The 22,828-nt window shown below is 43.3% G+C and overlaps 1 protein-coding gene across 1 annotated transcript; it reads right to left on the minus strand.

Annotated features, from left to right (window-relative positions):
* Positions 1-191: 191 nt before the first annotated feature.
* LOC122005017 (translation initiation factor eIF-2B subunit gamma-like) lies at positions 192-10,943 on the minus strand. Its single transcript, XM_042559913.1, has 13 exons — positions 10,761-10,943; positions 10,596-10,691; positions 10,235-10,312; positions 9,051-9,131; positions 8,695-8,973; positions 3,280-3,329; positions 3,106-3,193; positions 2,775-3,029; positions 2,588-2,680; positions 1,403-1,507; positions 1,141-1,257; positions 533-660; positions 192-438 (listed from the first exon to the last, which is right to left on the minus strand). The coding sequence occupies exons 1-12, from the start codon at positions 10,833-10,835 to the stop codon at positions 595-597; spliced, it is 1,383 nt and encodes a 460-aa protein (XP_042415847.1). The 5' UTR covers positions 10,836-10,943; the 3' UTR covers positions 192-438; positions 533-594.
* Between the last annotated feature and the right edge of the window lie 11,885 nt (positions 10,944-22,828).

Here is a 22,828-nt window from a genome sequence, read left to right on the forward strand (position 1 = left end):
TCAGTTATATTCATCAATACTAGTATCTGAATCATTCTACCTTGCCAGATTCAAGAAGACATTTTTGCTCAAACCTGAAAAAGATTAGAATGGAAAGATTAGATCCTCTTAACGCTTCAAATTAATTTTTATTAAGAATCTCAAATCATTGTTATATTTAACAAAACACTATAATTAGGAATCTAACGTGATTAATAAATCAAAAAAATGACTTCATAATGCAAAGAATTCTACAGTCCAACCAAAGACAGTGGTCATGCATTTTATCATCAGCGGGAATTAACAATTTAACAACCAATACATTATCATTTCTAGGAATCAGAAAAATTTGTCTTTAGAAAGCCAAATTACACAAATAAACAAAGAACTACACGTTGTCTGTTGTTGACAATAGCTGAAACGGAAAACTGTCTGAGCTCGATACTATTGCATTTGCACCTGTTATCAGAGTAGAAATGGATGATTTTCATCTGGTGAAAACTGACGAGGCATGAAAAGAATATTAGACAGGAGAAGACTTAGATAGAACCACCTTTCTCTGCTCTGTCCAAGGGAGAATAGGCCGAGCATCACAAAACTTGCTACTTGCTGCAACTATTTTCTTGCAAGTGACTCAGACTTATGTTCACTGCCAGAAGTCACAATATAACCAGCGCCAACCTGTAGCAAAAGAAATGGCATAAGAGGGAATTATAATCAAACAAAACGGCAAGCATTCAGTAAATTATTTGGAACTCATTCAGTGCTTGCAGTCACTGTAAGGAATTGGACATTCCAACTTGGGAATTAAGTGCCACAGAAAGCTATCAAACGCATTGCTGTCCATTCTTCACATAAATAAATGGGTTTCATAGACTGCATATGCACATTTTCGTCGAGCCTATAGGTTGCGGGCAGAAAATGCATAGTACAAAGGGTGGTGGAGTCAAAGCTACGTAGTCGCTTGAACTTGGCATTCTTTTCAATTCCTAAGAATGGCTTTAACAAAATTTGAAGACATTTTTATATAGGGAAACATGGATGTATACTAATGTGGTAGATATTGCTGGCTTTTCTTCAAGAACTGTACTAGAGACATTTTTTTCCTCCATACCAACTTGTGGGTAGATTATACAAAACAGAAAAAAAATGACAGATTACCTGACAATCCTTCAAAACAACACGCTCTTGAAGTTGCACATTACTGCATATAACAGAACCTTGAATGGAACATCCATCATCGATGGTGACATGATTCATCACAACTGAATTGACAATCTACGAAAAACAAAGAAAGAATTATTGGTGTAAAGCTGTGGTTGCAGGTTCACACTGTCTACATCATCTTTTTTCTTCATTTCTGAAGAGCATTAAAACCATAAACAAATAAAATCATTCACGTTTCGTTACAGTGATCAAGAACCTTGACATTTGAACCAATTCGGCAATGGCGCCCAATGACAGATCTTTTCACACTACACTTGTCGCCTAATTTTGAGCCTTCTGCAAGCATGCATTGTGGGCCAACCTACATCAATCATTAACATAAGGAGTGTGGAGAATAAAGATATAGAGAAATAAATGCAAGCGTGTACTAGAATATGATGGGCTACCAGCGAGGATGCTGGGAACAGCAGGAGCACTGCAGGGCAGATTGGCAAAGGGCTGCTAGACTATCTGCCCCATCTGCAGTCCAAAGTCAATAAGCCTAGCTTAAGGGTATATTTAAACAGGCTTGTTCATATGGTCTCACTTTGTTGAGCACAGAACTCTACTGTGACAAGCTATGGCTTCGAGTTTTGCCCTTGGAAATTCTTCAGAATTTAGAGGATGTTTTAGGGTGCAAGTGCAAGCTGAATACCACAAAGTTTGTAGAAAGGAATAATTTCTTCATGGGAGAACTTTTAATTTTCAAGGAACGTAGAGACGAAGCTTTCGTTGTTTTCTATATCAATATTAAGAGAACAGTTTCAAGTTGATTAAGATATCTGTTGTACAATATGTGGGCAACCAGCTATCTGATTCCTCTCATAGTAGGCTTGTAAAAAACCACAGCCATTATTATTAATATTTCTTGTATGTTCATATTATTCTTTCAGATAAAGGTTCCACCAAGCAATCTTATAGTGGAGATGAAATTGACATTTTACACGCACTTCGGAGGGTGGTTTAAAGTGGTGGATTCAAAACTCTACCTTAGAATAGGAGTAGATACTACCTGTGGTTCTTTTAATAGTGTTGGTTCCAGCAAGCAGGGCTAGAACATTCTCCAATGCCAAAATATTGTATTAAAACACTTGTGATGCTAACAACTCATAATTCAAACTTTAACCATGATCTATGCAGGGCTAGGGCAAAAAAATGATCTATGCAGCAAAAATTTATCTATGCCATTGCAGTGGCACTATAATTCAAACTTTAACCATTGGATAAATAAGGTGAGCTGAAGGTGATGATTTGATAATCTGTCGCTCTGCACCATATGAGAAGTATTAGGCCAGCTATTAGTGTGCCTACAACTCATTACTCATATGTTGTAAGTTGTAACAATATAAGTATGTGCAATAGATGAAGAGCATGTAAGACTTAAAATCTTGGAAAGCCTTACTGTAGTTTTGGATCCAAGCTCAGCAGAGGGATGAATGATGTTGTTTTGTGCAGAGAAAGAATATCCAGAAAGATGGCTAGCCTCTCCAATCACCTACTCACCATACGACAATTTATTAGTTGTATCAAGCAAACTATTCATCAGCAGACAAGTGTCAATTATAGAATCGTGGTTATCAAATTCTTACATCACGGTTAATGTCACTAAATGCCTGAATGGAGTTTAAACGAGCACAATATTTGCTTTCATTGGCAATATAAACACAGCATTTGTGGGACCTTTGATCATCACGTTGTGACTTAAGGCTAAGAGGTTGGGAATCCTGAAAAGTAGATGGCGCAATTTCTCGGTGTTGAGACAACCATCTTAGGTCATCTTGAACAGCACTCTTATTACTCCCGGATTCAGAACTAACTAATCCATTTCTTGACACTTCTGAACTCTGGTATCAAAGATGTAGTTGTAATGTTAGCTAGGATTAGCAAATGAATAAGAGGTATCAGTATAAATTAGCATACCAATTGGGTCCTTATTAGATATGGTAGAATATCTTGTCTAATGCTTTGAAATTTATCCTTTTGATCCAAAATATCCTGCAAGACAGTCCTAATAAAGGTTGGCTTATCAGAAACATTACATGTGAAAGGAAAAAATATATAATGACTGTTGCCCAATCAAATGATGTTCCTGACCTTTTAAATGCATACAAGTGTGCATCCATGAGGTCAGCTCGAATTTCCATCTAAAAACATACAAAGGAATCTTACCTTAAGCATGACAAGCAAATAAAACAGGAGAAACGTAACTGAAATTCAATTTCATATTACCTCTCAAGATGAAAAGAAAGCAAATAATGCCAGTAACAAAGAATCTTAACAGTTATCCATAGCTTGAAGGGGACCCCACGCCCCCAATAGACTTGTAATTAGTAAGTCATCAGAAGGGAAGCTATACTAGAGGAGAAAAAAGAATCAGCAATTTGATTTGAAGGACAGGTGGCATTGTAGCTTGGAGTGGCACAATAACAGTTATTTAAGGAATCCAGACCAAAGGGTTTTGTACATAACTACACTCTAAGCTATAAAAGGTTAGGCAAAGGTCAATATACCAACTAGTAATCCTCTGTCAAACTGTTATATCTGCCCATGAGATTATTAATCATCAAAATCACTCACCAAAGGTAATAATAGAACAGTTTCGCATCATCTGAAATTTCAGTCCTTGATTCTATTTGTACGTCAACTCCGCCCATGATGACCGGTCATGGCCGGTCCCAAGCCCGGATAAAGGAGGAGGGTTGCGTCAGGTTGTCAGCCAGCATCAAACTATGGCAAATATTTCATGAATGAATCCATTAAACTATTGTGCTAATGCTAGGTTGTTCCCCGGAAGGAACGCGTTGCAGGGTCCGACTGTAACGTCTCGGCAAGGACCGCCACATCTCCAGAACTCGGGTGTAGTGATAAATATGCAAGAGTTCGCGTTACAGGGTCCGACTGTAACGTCTCAGCAAGGACCGCTACATCTCCATGAGAACTTGGGTGTAGTGTTAAATAGGCAAGAGTTCTCACACCATAGGTTAGATAAGAACAAATATGATAGGAAAACTAATAATCTAAGATTTGGAACATGGAACATAAGAACTCTCACTGGTAAATCAATGGAGGTAGTAGATATGATGATTAGGAGAAAAATTAATATTTTGTGTGTACAAGAGACAAAATGGACAGGTGAGAAGGCAAAGATGATAGAGAACTCGGGTTTTAAGTTATGGTACATTGGAAAGAGTAAAACAAGAAATGGAGTGGGTATTATTGTAGATAGTTTGTTAAAGGATGAGTAGTTAGAAAAGGGGATAGAATTATAGCCCTTAAGATAATAGTGGCGAAAGAAACTATGAACATAATTAGCGTATATGCACCACAAGTAAGATTAGATGAAGCTACCAAATTAAGGTTTTGGGAGGACTTAGATGAAATATTACAAAATATTTCACCAAATGAAAGGATTTTAATAGGAGGTGATCTAAATGGGCATGTCGGAGTGAAAAATGAGGAATATGAGAGAGTACATGGGAGCTATGGGTTTGGAATGAGAAATGAGGAAGGGAAAATTATATTAGATTTTGCGATAGCATATGGCCTTATATTAGCTAATACGTTTTTTAAGAAAAGAGAAGAACACTTAGTCACATTCAAAAGTGGGAATAATAAATCGCAAATTGACTTTCTTATGGTTAGGAAGAAGGATAGAAAGATTTGTAAAGATTGCAAAGTCATCCCTGGAGAAAGCTTAACTACCCAACATAGGGTAGTAGTGTTGGATATATGCCTTAAACATAGTATCAATAGAAAGAAAATATATACAATTCCTAGAATTAAGTGGTGAAAGTTAAAGGATGGGAAGCAACATATATTTAAGGAGAAGATAGAAGTACAAGCATTAGGTGAAATATATGATGACTCTAATACAACATGGGATAAGATGGTATCAAAGTTAAAAATAGTAGCTAAGAGTGTCCTCGGTGAGTCAAAGGGGCATGCACCGCTAAGTAAAGAATCTTGGTGGTGGAATGAGAAAGTACAAGAGAAAGTGAAGAAAAAACGAATAGCTTATAAGGAATTATATATTTGTAAGAATGAGGAAAACTTTAAAAAATATACAATAGCCAAGAAAGAAGCTAAGAAAGTGGTGAGTGAAGCAAAAAATGAAACTTTTGAACGGTTATATCAAAAATTGGATACAAAGGAAGGGGAAAGAGACATTTATAGAATAGCTAAAGTGAGAGAAAGAAAAACAAGAGATCTTAGTCAAATAAAATGTATTAAAGATGAATGTAATAGGGTATTAGTAAACGATTAAAGAGCGGTGGAAGAGGTATTTTCATCAACTTTTAATGAAGGTTTAGGAGACCAACTTAACTTGGGTAATTTAATTAGGTCAAATGAGCATCGAAATTTAAATTTTTATCGTAGAATTCAAACTTGAAGTAAAACAAACTTTAAATGAGATGACAATGGAAAAGCTGTTGGACCAAATGATATTCCGATAGAGTGTGGAAGTGCTTAGGGAAACAAGGTATTGAATGGCTTACAAAATTATTTAACATGATATTTAAAGCGAAAAAATGTCGATCGATGGAGGATAAGTACTCTAGTTCCCTTATATAAGAATAAGGGAGACGTACAAAATTGTGCAAACTATAGGGGTATTAAACTAATGAGTCATACTATGAAACTTTGGGAAAAGTAATAGAAAAAGATTAAGGAAGGAGACCACAGTGATAGAAAATCAATTTGGGTTTATGCTTGGAAGGTCGACAATAGATATACATCTTCTTAGACAATTAATTGAAAAATATCGGGAGCAAAAACAAGATCTACACATGGTATTCATTGACTTAGAAAAAGCGTATGATAGAGTCCCAAGAGAAATTATATGGCGAATTTTAGAAAAGAGAGGTGTTAGCGTAACATATATTGAACTAATTAAGGATATGTACGAAGATGTAACGACCAAAGTAAATACTTCAGACGGAGTAACTGAAACATTTCCAATAAAGATAGGGTTACATCAAGGATCAGCTCTAAGTCCCTATCTTTTTACACTAATTATGGATGAACTCACTGCGCACATTCAAGACACAGTACCGTGGTGCATGTTGTTTGCAGATGATATTATTTTGGTAGATGAGACACGTGAAGGAGTAAATGCTAAGCTAGAATCTTGGAGGGAAACACTAGAAGGGAAAGGTTTTAAGCTTAGTAGATTAAAGACAGAATATATGGAATTTAAGTTTAGTAATATTAGAAGTAATGAAACAATTGTTAAGATAGGAGAGGACGAGTTGCCTGGAACCGAGCGATTTAAATATTTAGGATCATTTTTACAAAATGATGGAGGGATTGAGAGAGATGTCTTACATAGAATACAAGCAGGATGGGTGAAATGGAGGGGAGCGTCGAGTGTTTTATGTGACCGTAAAGTACCTCTTAAACTTAAAGGTTAGTTCTATAAAACCGCAGTTAGACCTGCTATGTTATATGGAGCTGAAGGTTGGGCTATGACTCGAGCACACGAGCAAAAGATAAGAGTTGCAGAGATGAGGATGTTAAGGTGGATGTGTGGACATGCAAAGATGGACAAAATAAGAAATGAGAGCATTAGAGAGAAAGTCGAAGTTGCATCTATTGAGGGAAAACTCCGACAGACACGTTTAAGATGGTATGGATATGTACCTAGACGACCAATAAATGCTCCAGTTAGGCGATGTGAAACTATGATAAATATGCAGATCAAACGAGGAAGAGGAAGACCAAAAAAGACTTGGTTAGCAACAATAAAACAAGATAAAATATATTTAAATATAGATGATGATATAATAGGAGATAGAGCTCAATGGCGTAAAAGGATTCATACAGTCGACCCCACCTAGTGGGAAAAGGCTTGGTTGTTGTTTGATTCTATTTGTACGTCTCTTTCCTTTTCATTATTTGACAGACCAAAACACTATCTGGTGGAGGATCTTCCCAGAAACTGATGTTTTGCTTTTTCTTATTCATTTTTTTTCAAAATGATAAATAGTTACCTCTGATTAACTCATAGTCATATCAAAATTCTTAAATAATCAAGCATAAGCAACTAAGAACCTAATATATATAACAGTTGTCTAAGTAATCCAGGCTTATTGCCAACACCAAAATTTAATATAAAGAATTTTCATCAAAATGAATGTCCAACATCATACTTTTTTTAAAATTTTTGTCCCTGCCCACAATATTTATTTTCCTTTTAAGTACCGTGAGGACCAGAAAGTGGCAATTTCTCACAGAGTTGATTACCTTAGCCTCATTAGTTGCAAGTATATGTGGCAAGGTTTAAACTTTAAAGCATGGTTTGAAACATTGTGTCATGTCAGATTAAACGATTGAAACCTATATTTTAGTAGATTCATGAAATTTGATATTGATTGGCATGAAAAAACTCTTCAATGTCACCAGTACCAATGAGTATTGTATTGTGCCAACTTTCTGCATGCTTTAGCAAGCCATGTCAAAATGAAATTCAACTAATTACCATAGTGTTATTTTTAAAATAAGGTGAGTGGAAAAAATATATGAATAAAACTTATATGAATTCATTTCAATACGCATTAAAATAAAAATGAATAAAGCAAATTTTTATCCAACTGTCTAATGATATAGTTTTAATTTTTTGGAGTAAAAATAAAAGAATCAAAGTAGAAAAACGATTCAATGAGCAAAAGTCACTTGAGTTAATCTTGGCTCAATTCACTTGAGTTAGCATGGTACAACAAAATTTTACCATAATCAGCAATCTAATTGCTAGTCTTATTATCAACTAAGAAGAATGAGATTGAAGGGCAAAAAATTTTTAAATTCATTTCGGCATGCTTTCATGTGCGTTGAAGCATATGATGAGCATCTAGAAAGGTGCCAAAATTGTAAGAAATCCACTTTGGCATGTGATAAAGCATATGCATAAGTCATTTAATCATCTTCCAATTATTTTTTTTACTTAAAAAAATATAATTCTATCTATAAGATAGTTAAATTTAAATTGAGGTGTAGTCATGTTTACTTCATAAGTTTTACTATATTATTTTTTCCACTTGGTTTTTTACTTTCTGAAATAAGAGTATAGAAATTAGATAATTGAATTAGAATTTTGAGAAAATAAATTATAAAAAATAGTGGTATTCAGATAAATTCATCTCGACATGCATAAGTCCACGCCTAAGCATATCGAATTACAACACAATACAATATACATTAGCACAACGACAACACGAGAAATTGCTTATGCCAACTAGTGTCAAGTTTTGGTAATTTACCCACAGTTGGTGTTGTCTAGCAAGAAATGAGATTTTTGACTATCATGTGGTTACATTTGTGGCTTAAGAGAATAATAACAAACCTAAATCTGCACAAAAAGGCTGCCCAAGTAAAACCAAAGAAATAAAATTAGAAGATAGCATATTAAAATCCACCATCATCATCAAGCTATATTATCACAATTGGCCAGCTATATAAATCTCTTCATTGTTAATTTACCATGACTCCATAAAATCACAAATCAGAACGTACCTGTCCCACTGCCTGAAGAATTCTCTTTTGAAGTCGAATATCCTTTTCCACCTCAGCTCCTGTTGCCATGTGTAATAAGTATTGTCTTGTAGGATCCAACCCAATGATATTGTGACGGACTGGTTTTTTGGCTTTCTCTTTTCCTCCAGAAGTCCCACTATCAGACGGACCACTTACAGGAGAAGAGCACAACAAAGTTGTTACTACTGCACCATGCCTTCGATGAGTTGCAGCAATAGCCCCAGGAGGCACATCAGTAACAAGATCACCACTTACAATCTAAAAATAAACATGATTTAATTCAAAAGAAAAAAAAAAGTTTTTCTTGTTTAATGTCAATGAAAATTGAAGAATACCAGAACATCATTGGCAGTAAGGTAAGAAGATATAGATCGCAAAGCTCCTGCAGTTCCAACACCCTCAGGAACAGCAGCTACCTAAGACAATAGAATGAGATCCCAGAGAACTTAGTGCACAAACTCACACTGTAGTAGTTAATAAGATTAAGGTAGAAGCAATATTCTAGAAAGTTAATCTGATTTATTAGTTACAGTTCCTTCCAACTTGTAGGTTATCATATATGACCTATAATGCTCCAGTTCCTAACTTTAAAAATTTTCTCAAGTTCATCATTCTCAAGCCTTCTGATCTTTTATTTGGTAAAAGTGATTATCTGTCCAATAGATACCATCCATGACTCAACAAATAGGACATATATAGGGCAATTAGTCACACACACAATCAATGTACTCACTGTGATCCTTTTGCTAAGAATCAAACTTATTGTCAGATGATAAATCGTTCAACTCTCTGATAGTTCGTACAAAATTAGAAAAAAAATCAACAGGCACAACTAAGTGAACTTCTGATATTCAAAAGTTCACCAATGTGTGAACAAACTACATCACCAAGATGAATGCTCTTCAAATTACCAAAATAACTACAAAAAAACATATGGCATGATGCACGATATGACATCCAAAGCCATTTGATTCTAGTGTTATTGAACAGCCAATAATAGATATATAAAATGATTGAAAGTAGAACAGAAATAAAAGCAATCTACAAATTATGCTTGGTCAAACAGCTGGCATTCATCCAAATATGCTAACAGGAAAGACTTGAGTATCACATTAAGCTCTATTTGTCACAATTATTTGAGATTGGCTACAAGAATCACACCTTCTATTAGGCTCCATGCAAGAATATATCAAATCAAACCACTTGACTAGTGTTTTCCTTTGGTAATAGATTAAGTCTATCAACAATAAAGTATGTTGATCGTCTTAGATCATATTTATACCATCTCATCCTATTTGCTCTTATTTTGTTAACTATTAAAGTTGTGCGTAAATTCCTAATGCTTTCTAGTAGCACCAGACATCCATCTTAGCATGGACAGCTATAATCACACTATGACCATGAGCTTAATTAACAAAATGCCCACAATAAAACAAAAGTATAGTTATCAGTCCTAGTCCTTGTGAACTATTCAGAGGACATAATGATAAACATTCCAAAACATTCAGATATTACCAACCTCAACATGAAGACGGTCTGCATAAGCTCCTGATATCCAGCCACCAACAAGTTGTGCTGCATCTTCTCCCTCAACCACCTATTTCCATTTGATAGAGCATAGGAACACAGACAAAAGTTCCAAAAATAAAATCATAAACATAAGCGATGTGGGAAATCCGATACAAGTTGCTCCCGGCCGAGGTCAATTTCAGAGAGAAAAAAGAATGATTAACCAGGCTGGATAACGTCGGATTTATATTTGGGTTTGGAAAGGAATATTCCATCAAGAGCGAAGTAAAATAAGATCGAAATTTAGCAAATTTCTCAAATAAAAAAATTCAAAAGCATGGACAGCATGACTAGTCGGAAACAGCACTAACCACAATGAGATCTTTGAGGTTGCTTCCTTCGAGAAGCTCGAGGACATAAGACAAGACGGGACGGTTGGCGACGGGAAGCAAAGCCTTGGGCAACTCCTGTTGGCCGAAACAAACAAGCCAAGGTCAAGCGCCCGCAATGGACGGAGGTCAGGCTGGAGGATGTACCTGAGAAACAAGAGGAGAGAGATTGCTAGAGGCACCGCCGGCGAGAACGACGACTTCGAAATCCATCCTCGTCATGGGGAAATTGGCGGAGACGAAAGGGCTCAGTCGTTGCAGTGGAACGACAACGAGGTTTCACGGAAATCAAAATTAGGGCTCGCTGAGTCGGGCTGTTGGCTTCGATATCTCAATGGTCGATACGTTTCTTTATTTATATTTATATTAAAATCATAACGTACAGGCCAAAAGTAAAACGGACGCCTAATCAATATTTATATATTTGCCTACCTATCTTTTCATACTATTTCATTTTTTTTCTAAGATTAATTATAATTATAATTATAAATTTATAATGGTTACCATTTTATAGTTATAATTGTTATAACATATAGTTAATTAAAATATTTATATTATAACAGGTACAATTTTATAGACTACTGATTCTGTCCGAAAACTGAATCAACGGACGTTGGGCACGTGGCGCTCTCTAAGTCGTTGACGTGGATCTCCGACCGGTTGTATGGTCCTCCGGCGAACCTACAAGGAAGTCGGGCCGGGAAGAGGTTCCCGGCGACGACCCTCCGACGCTCAAGTCAGGCAAAGCTCAACAAGAAAGTGGCTCCAAGGATCATATAATGCGTACCTCCGGTGAAGGATGAGGGCCTTTATATAGGGCTGGGGGAGGCGGGTGCACACATACCGAGGTGTACACGTGTCCTCAGCCCATACCCCAGTAAGGGCATGTCAGTGAGCTTACCCGACCCCATACTGCTACAGTCTAAGCACGTCTTCGATGGGACAGTTGAACCCTCTGTCACAAGATTTGGAGTATGGCCTAAACGTAGCACATGCCCGCTGTCAGAAAAAGACGTCCCTTGTCTTTTTCTCCTGGTTCCCGATTGAACGTCCGGCCGGCCAGCCTCTGCCTTACGTCCGGCCGGACATATATAGTGGTCTACTTGGGAGATTCTCAGTAATGTGTTTTGTAGAGACTATTAGCAGTATGCTACCTCATGTCTTCGGCCGAGCGTGCCTTTCGCTCAGCCCTAAGAACCTGTATTATGAGCGCCGGGGCCCAGCTTCCTAATGGGGCGCCTTCAGTTAGAACCCGGTCAGCCGGCCGGGCGTTCGACCAACCCATATCCGGTCGACCACCTGGACACTTGACTTCCGCGTGGCGTTAACTCCCCAGAACGGGGGTCCCCTGTTCTTACCGCCGGATCACTTGCCTCCCCTTCAAGTCTAGTCGAAGGAGGCGATTAGTCCGACTGACTGGACTGCGAGTCTAGCCGGGCGGCGCATGCGTGGCATTATCCTCCGCTTGGCCTACCACAGGGATGGCCTTGAGGTTAGTCAACCGCCACATTCCTTGAACCTCCTCGTAATCTGCGCCAATCTTCGACATTAAGGTTGAGCATGCGCTCATTAAGTGCTTCGAATGGCTGAATGCCACGTGGCGCACTGTAGTCATCGTACGGCAGCGACAGGGGGGTGCTTTGATGGGATCGAAGCGGTTCGAAATGGACGGTGCGATGCACGCTTTGATTCTCGTGACCTGGATCCAACGGTGGAGGCCGCCCGGCCTCCACCCTATAAAATCTTCATTCTCCCCTATCCCCCTCATTTGCTTTCGCGACCTCTACCTTCGTCCCTGGTGTTTCGGTGCTCCGGCGATTCCATTCCTGCTCTCCGCCTCTTCCTTGATCCTTTTCCTCGCAGTAAGGCTCTATATCTTTTCTTCCTTATTTTCGGTGTTTCCTCCGCATTTCTGTCCCCAGTTTCAATCCTTGGGGCCTTTTTTCGCTTGCTGCCGCCTTTCTTCTACCTTTCCGCCTTTTTTATTCCTTCCGCTCGGATCATGGCTAGTTCTTCTCATCCTGAAAATCAGTCTCTTGGCCCATGGTACACCACCATGCAGTCCCGATTCGACCAGCGTGATTTTGATGTTCTAACAGACAATTTTGAAATCCCCGATGATTTTGAACTTCTTTTGGTCGGTCCCTCCGCTCGGCCGCACAGGCCGCCGCGCGGAGCCTTCTGTGTCTTCCGCGACCAGTTTACCGCTGGTCTGCGTTTCCCTGTACATCCTTTCATTATCGATGTTTGTAACTTTTTTGGTGTTCCGCTCGGCAGTCTAGTACCCAACACTTTTCGTCTTCTCTGCGGGGTTGTTGTTTTGTTCAAAATCCACAACATCCCCCTCCGACCGGACGTCTTTTTTTATTTCTATTACCCCAAGCAATCCGAGCCGGGCACCTTCATGTTTCAAGCTCGGCCCGGCTTAGTCTTCTTTAACAAACTGCCTTCTTCCAATAAACATTGGAAGGAGTATTTTTTCTATATCCGTATGCCCGACCAAGTGGCAGGTCGACCTACCCCCTACTCCTGAGCTGAAGAAATTCAAGACCCGACCGGACTACCTCCATGCTGCAAACATGCTAGCCGGTCTACGGCTCGACATCAATAAGCTTCTTCACGAAGAAGTGATGTACATCTTCGGTCTGAGTCCCCTACGGACTCCTCTTCTGACCGGCTTCGGTAAGAACTTTACTTGGACGTTTGTTTTGATTGCTAACTGATTTTTCTCCTTTCCTTTGCAGCGGACATCATCATGGAGTCGGTAATGGCCGACGTTCTGAAGAGAAAGGCGGCGGCGCTCGAAGCCGCGGCGGCCAAGGAAATGGAAGCGCTTGGTATCCAGCCGGTCAGATCGCATGAAGGAGAAAGCGGGACTCAGGCTGAGTCAGCCGCTCAGGCTTCTCAACAAAACGTGGCCAGCGGAGCCGCCCCCAGCGGAGGACAAACTGCCCAAAAAGAAGGTTCCGCTCGGGAAGAGGGACAACCCGCCTCGAAGAGGCGCCGCGTGGAAACTCCACTCCGCTCGGCTACCTCTGCCATTCAACCATCTGCCCGAGCTACTGCACATGCTCGCGGCAAGGCACCAGAAATCGAAGCTATTTCGTCTGACCGGACGCCTTCTGAATGGGACGAGCCGACAGCCCCTATTTAGGCTATTCCGGTCAGCACCCTTCCGCCTGCTCGTCAACCAGTCAAGCGCTCAACCATTCATTCTCAATTTTCGGCGCCGGCTTCTGATCCTCTTCCGACCGCCGGTCGGAAGACCTCCGACCATGGCCGCACTATACGAGTCTCTCTTCATCTCCCGACTGAAGAGCTGCTGCCAGAGGCCGATCGTCCAACCGTGCCCGAGCACACCATCACCTTGAAGGGCCCCCTAGCTGAAATGTGGGTTGACGCTCGGGCGCGCGTCGCGCTAATCCCCCTTCGAAGTTTGGCCAATAGTCATATGCAGGAGGTCACGGGGGTAAGTTTGTTTTCTTCAGTGTTTGGTATGCATTATCTCCGCTCGGCCACTAACAACTTCTAATTCTCTCGCCAGAGATGGGTGGAAGAGATAGCTGTCTCCAACCGCCTGGCGATGGTGGACGAGGAATTGAGACAACTGAAGGCGGTTAGCGGCCCGTCCGGCTCTCAAGGTCTCTCGTATGCCGAGCTGCAAAAGGAGCTGAAGAAAGCTCAAGATTTGTTGGCGGCCGAGCAGAAAAAGACGGCCGATCAAGCCCATGCCTTGGCCGAGTCTGAGCGACAAGTCAAGTCGCTCGACACAAAAATAACCTTGGCCACCACTCGGAAAAACACGATCATTTCCGACTTGGAGAACAAGAACGTGGAGGCTCGTGGCCTGGAGCTGAAGGTAAAGGAGCTGACGGAGCAGCTTGATAGAGAGAAGGCGGACCGCTCGGCCGACGCGGAGAAACTTCAAAATCTACAGGATTCCCTTACTGCCTCCCAGGCAGCCCTCAAAGAATATCAAGAGGCCGAGCCGAGTCGGGTCGCTGCCTTAAGACAGAGCTACATTCGCTCGCCTGAATTCTCTGAAAAAATCTACGAGCGGATGTACACAGCCTTCGACTTGGCTATGACCGCCACCACCACGTATCTGAAGTCTAAGGGTCATCTTCCGGAGTTCACTACTATTCCGGCCGGCGATCAAGTGGCACTCCTGGACAACATCCCCAAGGACCTTTATGATTACATTGAGTAGACGTCTTTATATGTAGTTAGGTCGCCAGGCCAAAAAATGATCTTTTTTTGTACTTAGGCCGCTCGGCCTAAAGTTTTAATTTTAATGCAACATTTCCCTTTCGCGTACTTTGTCCTTTTGCTAGTTAATGTGTGTTGTCCGCTCGCCTATTAGCACATTTCTGGTATTTCACATTTCACATTTCGAATAAGTATTTGGCGTTGCCCTTCCGCTCGGCTAAATATGTAATATTTTCAATATGCAACATTCCGCTTTGATAGCAGAGACCGCTCGCTAGACACCGATGAAGTACCTTTGGGTACTGGGCTGAGCGGAACGTAGAGACGATCGAACTATATTGACGGCGAGTTTCTTGGACGATTGCATCCTTTTTATTGGCCTCATTCGCTCGGATGATTTATAGACACCGGCTCGTCTCTCGATATTTAACGTCGGAGCTCGACAGTCTTCCGCTCGGATGATTTATAGACGCCGGCTCGTCTCTCGATATTTAACGTCGGAGTTCGACGGTCTTCCGCTCGGATGATTTATAGACGCCGGCTCGTCTCTCGATATTTAACGTCGGAGCTCGACGGTCTTCCGCTCGGATGATTTATAGACGCCGGCTCGTCTCTCGATATTTAATGTCAGAGCTCGACGGTCTTCCGCTCGAATCATTTATAGACGTCAGCTCGTCTCTCGATATTTAACGTCGGAGCTCGACGGTCTTCCGCTCGGATGATTTATAGACGCTGGCTCGTCTCTCGATATTTAACGTCGGAGCTCGACGGTCTTCCGCTCGGATGATTTATAGACGCCGGCTCGTCTCTCGATATTTAACGTCGGAGCTCGACGGTCTTCCGCTCAGATGATTTATAGACGCCGGCTCGTCTCTCGATATTTAACGTCGGAGCTCGACGGCCTTCAAGGCTAACTTTAACACAGCCGCTCGGCGAACGCATTAGCCATCCTTTGAATCATTTTTGCTTCCTGCATTACAAGGACATGGGCGACCAAAATGTACACAAAAATGAGTTACATCCGTGCACCTTTCACCCAGCTCGATAAGGCTGGTGATGATTCGCGCTCCATGGCCTATCCAGTTGTCGCCCGTCTTCATCCTCCAAATAATAAGCGCCCGAGCGGAGCTTTTCGATGATTTTGAAGGGGCCTGCCCAAGGAGCCTCCAGTTTGCCGACGTCGTCGACCGGCTTTACTTTTTTCCAGACCAAATCGCCTACCTGGAATGATCTGGGGATTACGCGCCGATTGTAGTTTTGCTTCATCCGTTGCCGGTACGCCATCAGCCGGACGGACGCCTTGGCTCGCTCCTCATCAACCAAATCCAGCTCCATGTTCCTCCGCTCGGCGTTGCCTTCATCATAATTCTGGATCCGGACGGATTCCACACCGACTTCGACAGGAATCACCGCTTCGCCGCCGTATACCAGATGGAAAGGCGTGACGCCCGTCCCTTCCTTTGGAGTCGTTCGGATGGCCCATAGGATGCCCGGCACTTCATCCACCCAACTTCCTCCCAAATGATCGAGCCGAGTGCGTAGGATGCGAAGAATTTCCCGATTGGCTACTTCAGCTTGTCCATTGCTTTGGGGGTATGCTACGGACGTGAAGTGTTGCTCAATGCCATAACTTTTACACCAATCTTCGAGCAACTTTCCAGTGAATTGTCGTCCGTTGTCGGAAACCAGCCGGCGAGGGATGCCGAACCGACAGATGATGTGCTGCCAAATAAACTTCTTGACCATCTGCTCGGTGATCTTGGCTAGCGGCTCGGCCTCCACCCACTTGGAAAAATAATCGTCCGCTACCAATAGAAATTTCCGCTGCCCAGTTGCCATGGGAAATGGACCCACAATGTTCATTCCCTATTGGTCGAACGGACAGGACAAAGTAGCTGCTCTCATTTCTTCCGCCGGTCGGTGTGAGAAGTTATGATACCTTTGGCAAGAAAGGCACGTCGCGACGGTCCGAGCGGCGTCTGCTTGTAAAGTTTGCCAGAAGTATCCGGCCAGCAAGATCTTCTTTGCCAGCGATCGTCCGCCCGGATGCCCCCCACACGATCCTTGATGCACTTCTTGGAGGATGTATGCCGCGTCTTCCGAGCTTACGCATTTCAACAGCGGTCGAGAGAAAGTCTTCTTGTATAGTTGATCTCCAATGAGCGTGAATCGACCGGCTCTCCTCCTCAGTAGCTGGGCATCATCCCGATCGGATGGTGTAGCGCCCGAGCGGAGAAACTCCATGATGGGTGTCCGCCAGTCACTCGAAAACGAGAGGCCCTCCATCCGGTCGACGTGAGCCACCAGTGAAACTTGTTCAATTGGCTGCTGAATGGCGACCGACGTTATTGAGCTTGCGAGTTTGGCTAACTCATCGGCCGCTTGGTTATCTGCTCGGGGTATCTTCTGGATAATAACCTCTCTGAAGTCGGCCTTGAGTTTCTCGAAGGCTTGAGCGTAAAGCTTGAGTCGAGCGTTGTTGATTTCAAAGGAGCCTGAGAGTTGTTGAGCGGCCAATTGGGAGTCTGAATGTAGCGTCACCCGCCCGACCCCTACATGCCGAGCGGCCTGCAAACCGGCTATCAGAGCCTCATACTCCGCTTCGTTATTTGTAGCTCGATAATCCAGCTGGACGGATAGATGCATCTTTTCTTCTTGGGGAGAAAGCATCAATACACCAATACCGCTCCCGAGTCGACGACTTGCTCGGTTGAAGATAAGTATATACAGAGTGGCTCACCCGCGGCTGGCTTAGCTAGTACCGAAAGAGAACCCAAATATGTCTTCAGATCTTCGAACGCCCGATCGCATTCTTCATCCAAGTGAAACTTGGTGGCCTTGCGCAAGATTTTGAAAAATGGCAGGCTCCGATCGACAGTCTTGGAGATGAATCTGGATAAAGCAGTTATCCGACCGGTCAGACGCTGCACTTCCCTCAGATTTCTGGGAGGAGGCATATTTTGTAAGGCTTTCACTTTGCTGGGATTTGCTTCGATGCCCCGCTCGGTCACTATGTAACCCAGGAAACACCCTCCTTTTGCTCCGAACAGACACTTCAGAGGATTTAGTTTAACTCCATACCTTCTTATCGTTCGGAAAGTCTCCTCCATGTCTTCCAATAGATTGGCCGCTCGGACGGACTTGATGAGAATGTCGTCCACATATACTTCCAGATTTCGCCCGATCTGCTCCTTGAACACTTTGTTCATCAAGCGTTGATAAGTGGCTCCCGCGTTCTTCAGTTCGAACGGCATCAGATTATAGCAATAGGTGTCGTCGGCTGTAACGAAGCTTACTTTTTCTTAATCTTCCCGGGCGAGCGGCACCTGATGATATCCTTGATAAGCGTCGAGCATGCATATCAACTCGCAGTCGGCCGTAGAGTCCACCAATTGATCGATCTGGGGCAGCGGATAAAAATCCTTTGGGCATGCATTGTTAAGGTCCCTGAAATCGATGCACACTCTCCACTTATTGCCGGGCTTGGAGACAAGCACCACGTTCGCCAACCAGCTTGGGAATTGGACCTCGCGTATGCGGTCGGCCTCCAGGAGTTTTTCCACCTCCGCTCGGATAATGATATTCTGCTCGGCGCTGAAATCCCTCTTTCTCTGCTTCACCGGCCGAGCATCCGGTCAGACATGGAGCTCATGCTGCGTTATACTTGGTGAAATTCCGGGCAGCTCATGCGTCGCCCAGACGAAGACATCATGGTTTCTCTGGAGGCATTGGATCACTTCCTCCTTCTGGCTCGCCTCCAGATCGGACGCGATGAATGTCGTGGCCTCCGATCGGGTCGGGTGAATTTGCACTTCCTCTTTTTCTTCATAAATCAAAGAGGGTGGCTTTTCAGTGATAGCGTTCACCTCGATCCGGGGCGTCTTCCGAGCGGCATTGGCTTCTGCTCGGACCATCTCGACGTAACATCGCCGAGCTGCCAGTTGATTCCCTCGTACTTCCCCCACTTTGTCCTCGACGGGGAACTTGATCTTCTGGTGGAAGGTGGAAACGGCCGCTCGAAATTCACTGAGAGTCGGTCGCCCCAATATGACGTTGTATGCCGACGGAGAATCCACCACGACGAAGTTTGCAGTACGCGTCCTTCTGAGCGGCTCCTCTCCCAGCGATATAGCCAGCCGGATCTATCCGACCGGCTGAACTTCGTTGCCCGTAAACCCATAAAGGGGGGTTGTCATGGGCAGCAGCTCGGCGCGGTCAATTTGCAGTTGATCGAACGTCTTTTCGAATATGATGTTGACCGAGCTTCCTGTGTCAATAAAAACGTGATGAATAGTGTAGTTGGCTATTACCGCTTTGATGAGAAGAGCATCGTCATGGGGGACTTCAACTCCCTCCAAGTCCCTGGGTCTGAAACTAATTTCGGGTCCGCTCGCCCGTTCCTGGCTGCAGCCGACCGCATGGATCTGGAGCTGTCGGACGCTCGCCTTTCTTGCTCGGTTGGAATCTCCTCCGGTCGGACCACCAGCTATGATGTTGATCTCACCTCGGGAAGTATTGTTTCTATTTTCTTCTTCCCGAGCGGACGGTCGGGGTCGTTCTCTGGACGTCCGGAGATTCTCCCGCCTCGGAGAGCGATGCCGCTCGGGCGTCAGTTGTTGTTGTCGCCTGTCAGTTATCGTCCGATCGGCTTCACGAGGCCTTTGTCGCCTGTCGGCTGATGGCGATCGGCGACCGCCGCTTCTGGGAACGGGGTGGGCGATTAGAGGAAGACTACGACAATCCCTGGTGTTATGTGTGTCCGTCCGGTGGAAGGAGCAGAACATTGGGGGTCCATTTCTTCTTTGGCTTGGGCCGAGCGGCAGCTACCTCTTGCACTTGGGACCAAGCATGGGGGGAGCGGATTGCTTCGGCCCTCGCTCCTCTGGGTGGCTGAGCAGCGTGCGGCTTCCGCTCGGCAGGAGGAGCTCGCTCGGTTGGAGTTTCCTTTCTTCGGGCAGCTTGGGCTTCTTCCACATTGATGTATTCGTTGGCCCGGTGCATCATATGATCGTAGTCTCGGGGCGGCTTCCTAACGAGCGAGCGGAAGAAGTCCCTGTCCACGAGGCCTTGTGTAAATGCGTTCATCATTGTCTCTGAGGTGGCTGTTGGAATGCCCATGGCCACCCGGTTGAACCGCTAGATATAAGCTCTGAGCGGCTCTCTCGGTTCTTGTTTGATGGCGAACAAGCTAACACTCGTCTTCTGGTAATGCCGGCTGCTGGCAAAGTGGTGGAGGAAGGCCGTACGGAAGTCTTTGAAGCTTGTGATGGACCCGTCCGGCATCCTCCGAAACCACCGTTGAGCCGATCCCGAGAGAGTGGTAAGAAAAACTCGACACTTCACCCCATCGGTATATTGGTGAAGGGTAGCAGTGTTGTCGAATTTACCCAAATGATCGTCTAGATCGGTGGTCCCATTGTATTCGCCGATCGTCGGAGGCACATAGTGCTTGGGCAGAGGATCTCGTAGAATTTCCTCTGTGAATTGGCGGTTGATCCGCTCGGGCGATGCGTCCGCTCGGGGGGCTTTCCCTTTTCTGCTATCTCGTCTCGGCATTTCATCCGAAGATGATCCCCGATCTCTATTAGCTGCTGCGGCTTCAGGCGTGCGGAATAGGACCCGATGGAATGCAACGGTGGCCTGAGGTGCTTCCGCTCGACCGCCTGATGCTGATGTTGCTTGCTGCTCTGCCCGCTCAACTTGTGACTTCTGTTTTTGTTCCACAAGCTTAGCGGCCCTCGACTCGATTAGAGCATCGAGTTCTTCAGTGGAAAGTGTCACCGTGTGCTGTCGTCCAGCTTCGTCCATTGCTTCCGATCGGATGCAGGAGCGTTCCCACAGAAGGCGCCAAATTGATCTTGTCCGAAAGCTGAATCAACGAACGCTGGGCACGTGGCGCTCTCCAAGTCGCTGACGTGGATCTCCGACCGGTCGTACGGTCCTCCGGCGAACCTGCAAGGAAGTCGGGCCGGGAAGGGGTTCCCGGCGACGACCCTCCGACGCTCAAGTCAGGCAAAGCACAACAAGAAAGTGGCTCCAAGGATCGTAGAATGCGTACCTCCGGCGAAGGATGAGGGCCTTTATATAGGGTTGGGGGGAGGCGGGTGCACACATACCGAGGTATACACGTGTCCTCAGCCCATACCCCAGTAAGGGCATGTCAGTGAGCTTACCTGACCCCATACTGCTACAGTCTAAGCACGTCTTCGATGGGACAGTTGAACCCCCTGTCACAAGATTTGGAGTATGGCCTAAACGTAGCACATGCCCGCTATCAGAGAAAGACGTCCCTTGTCTTTTTCTCCTGGTTCCCCGACTGAACGTCCGGCCGGCCAGCCTCTGCCTTACATCCGGCCGGACACATATAGTGGTCTATTTGGGAGATTCTCGGTAATGTGCTTTGTAGAGACTGTTAGCAGTATGCTACCTCATGTCTTCGGCCGAGTGTACCTTCCGCTCGGCCCTAAGAACCTGTATTATGAGCGCCGGGGCCCAGCTTCCTGCTGGGACGCCTTCAGTTAGAACTCGGTCAGCCGGCCGGGCGTTCGACCAACCCATATCCGGTCGGCAACCTGGACACTTGACTTCCGCGTGGCGTTGACTCCCCAAAACAGAGGTCCCCTATTCTTACCGCCGGATCAACTACAATACCAATCAATTTATATCTAATATTTATACTGTAATCGTTATTATAAAACTATAATTTATTAGCTACTATAACTTGTTTGACCAATTTAGTTTCACAATTCGATGAGAGATTTAGATGAGAGATAAACGGAGAATGGATGGGTATAGAACAGTAGGAAAGGGTATTTTTTCATTAAAAAGTGAATTGGACGCCTTTTTATTTTTATGCTTATGATTTGTAAAGGAAAAAAAAAAAGTACTTTAGTATTTTCATGCTAATATTAATCTACCCTTCGTCCAAATTTTTACCATCTAATTGGAATTTGCTCTACTTTTATTATATTAATTATATTATTAGAAAATGATTAATCAAATCACGTTGAACCTGAGACGATCGATTCGATTTCACAGAAATTTCTCATTGATCATCAAAATAAATTAAGAAGTGCTCATGATGAATGATCCAAAGTTCAGCATCTCATAATTATGTTTTTCATATGGAGGATTAATTATATTATTAGAGAGTCAATATACTTTTTAGTAGTAATTATTTAAATTAAACAGTACCCTCGCTAAGTGCTTAGGGAAATAATGCAGTGGTCGAGGGTAAATTCAAGAGGGTGAACCCTGTGTAGATCTCTGCATTTACCATTTAGATTTTTCCACTTTATCATCATGGATGGACTAGTATTAATGTGACGGTTCTCCGTATTTTTTATTTTTTACCTAAATTAAACTGAGTCTAATAAATCTTTTATCTAAGCGACCCTTAATGTTAGACATGAAGAAAGGTAAATATAAATATATAGATCATAGGCATATTATAGAATAAATCTTAAATCATTAGTTTTTAAGAATCGATTCATGATCATCAAAAATATCACGTGTTCATCGTCTATACTACACCCTAAGGTAAAAACCCTAAGGTAAAACAGAGTCTAATAGTCTCCATATGCCATATTGAACAACGAGTTTGCCAAAGTTATTAGGAGAATTTCATTCCCACACACAGTAGCCATGTGAGTTGCTCATTTGTATATTATACCTATTAATGGACAAATTTGATGATGAAATTTTCAAGCAAACGAGTCATACCAATTTGGATGTTGCAATATTCTTTCACTGGCCTCGCATTCGAACTTAGAAACTATAAGACAAGAAGGAATTAAAGACCTCAATTTGCAAGTAAGAAGAACACATTAGCAATTGACTCCCACAAAATAACTCGGCTGGTAACTAGTCACCCTCACAGCCAACAAGATCGAATTTTAAAAGCAGTTCGATCCAATTTCTATCATTTTTTTTTTTGTTCTTAATTGTGTTTTTGGAACACAGGACCTAACAGCGAAAGTCAGGAGCACGCTTTCGGAACACCATAA

This window comes from Zingiber officinale, chromosome 7B, assembly GCF_018446385.1.
Source record: "Zingiber officinale cultivar Zhangliang chromosome 7B, Zo_v1.1, whole genome shotgun sequence".
Lineage (NCBI taxonomy): Eukaryota > Viridiplantae > Streptophyta > Magnoliopsida > Zingiberales > Zingiberaceae > Zingiber > Zingiber officinale.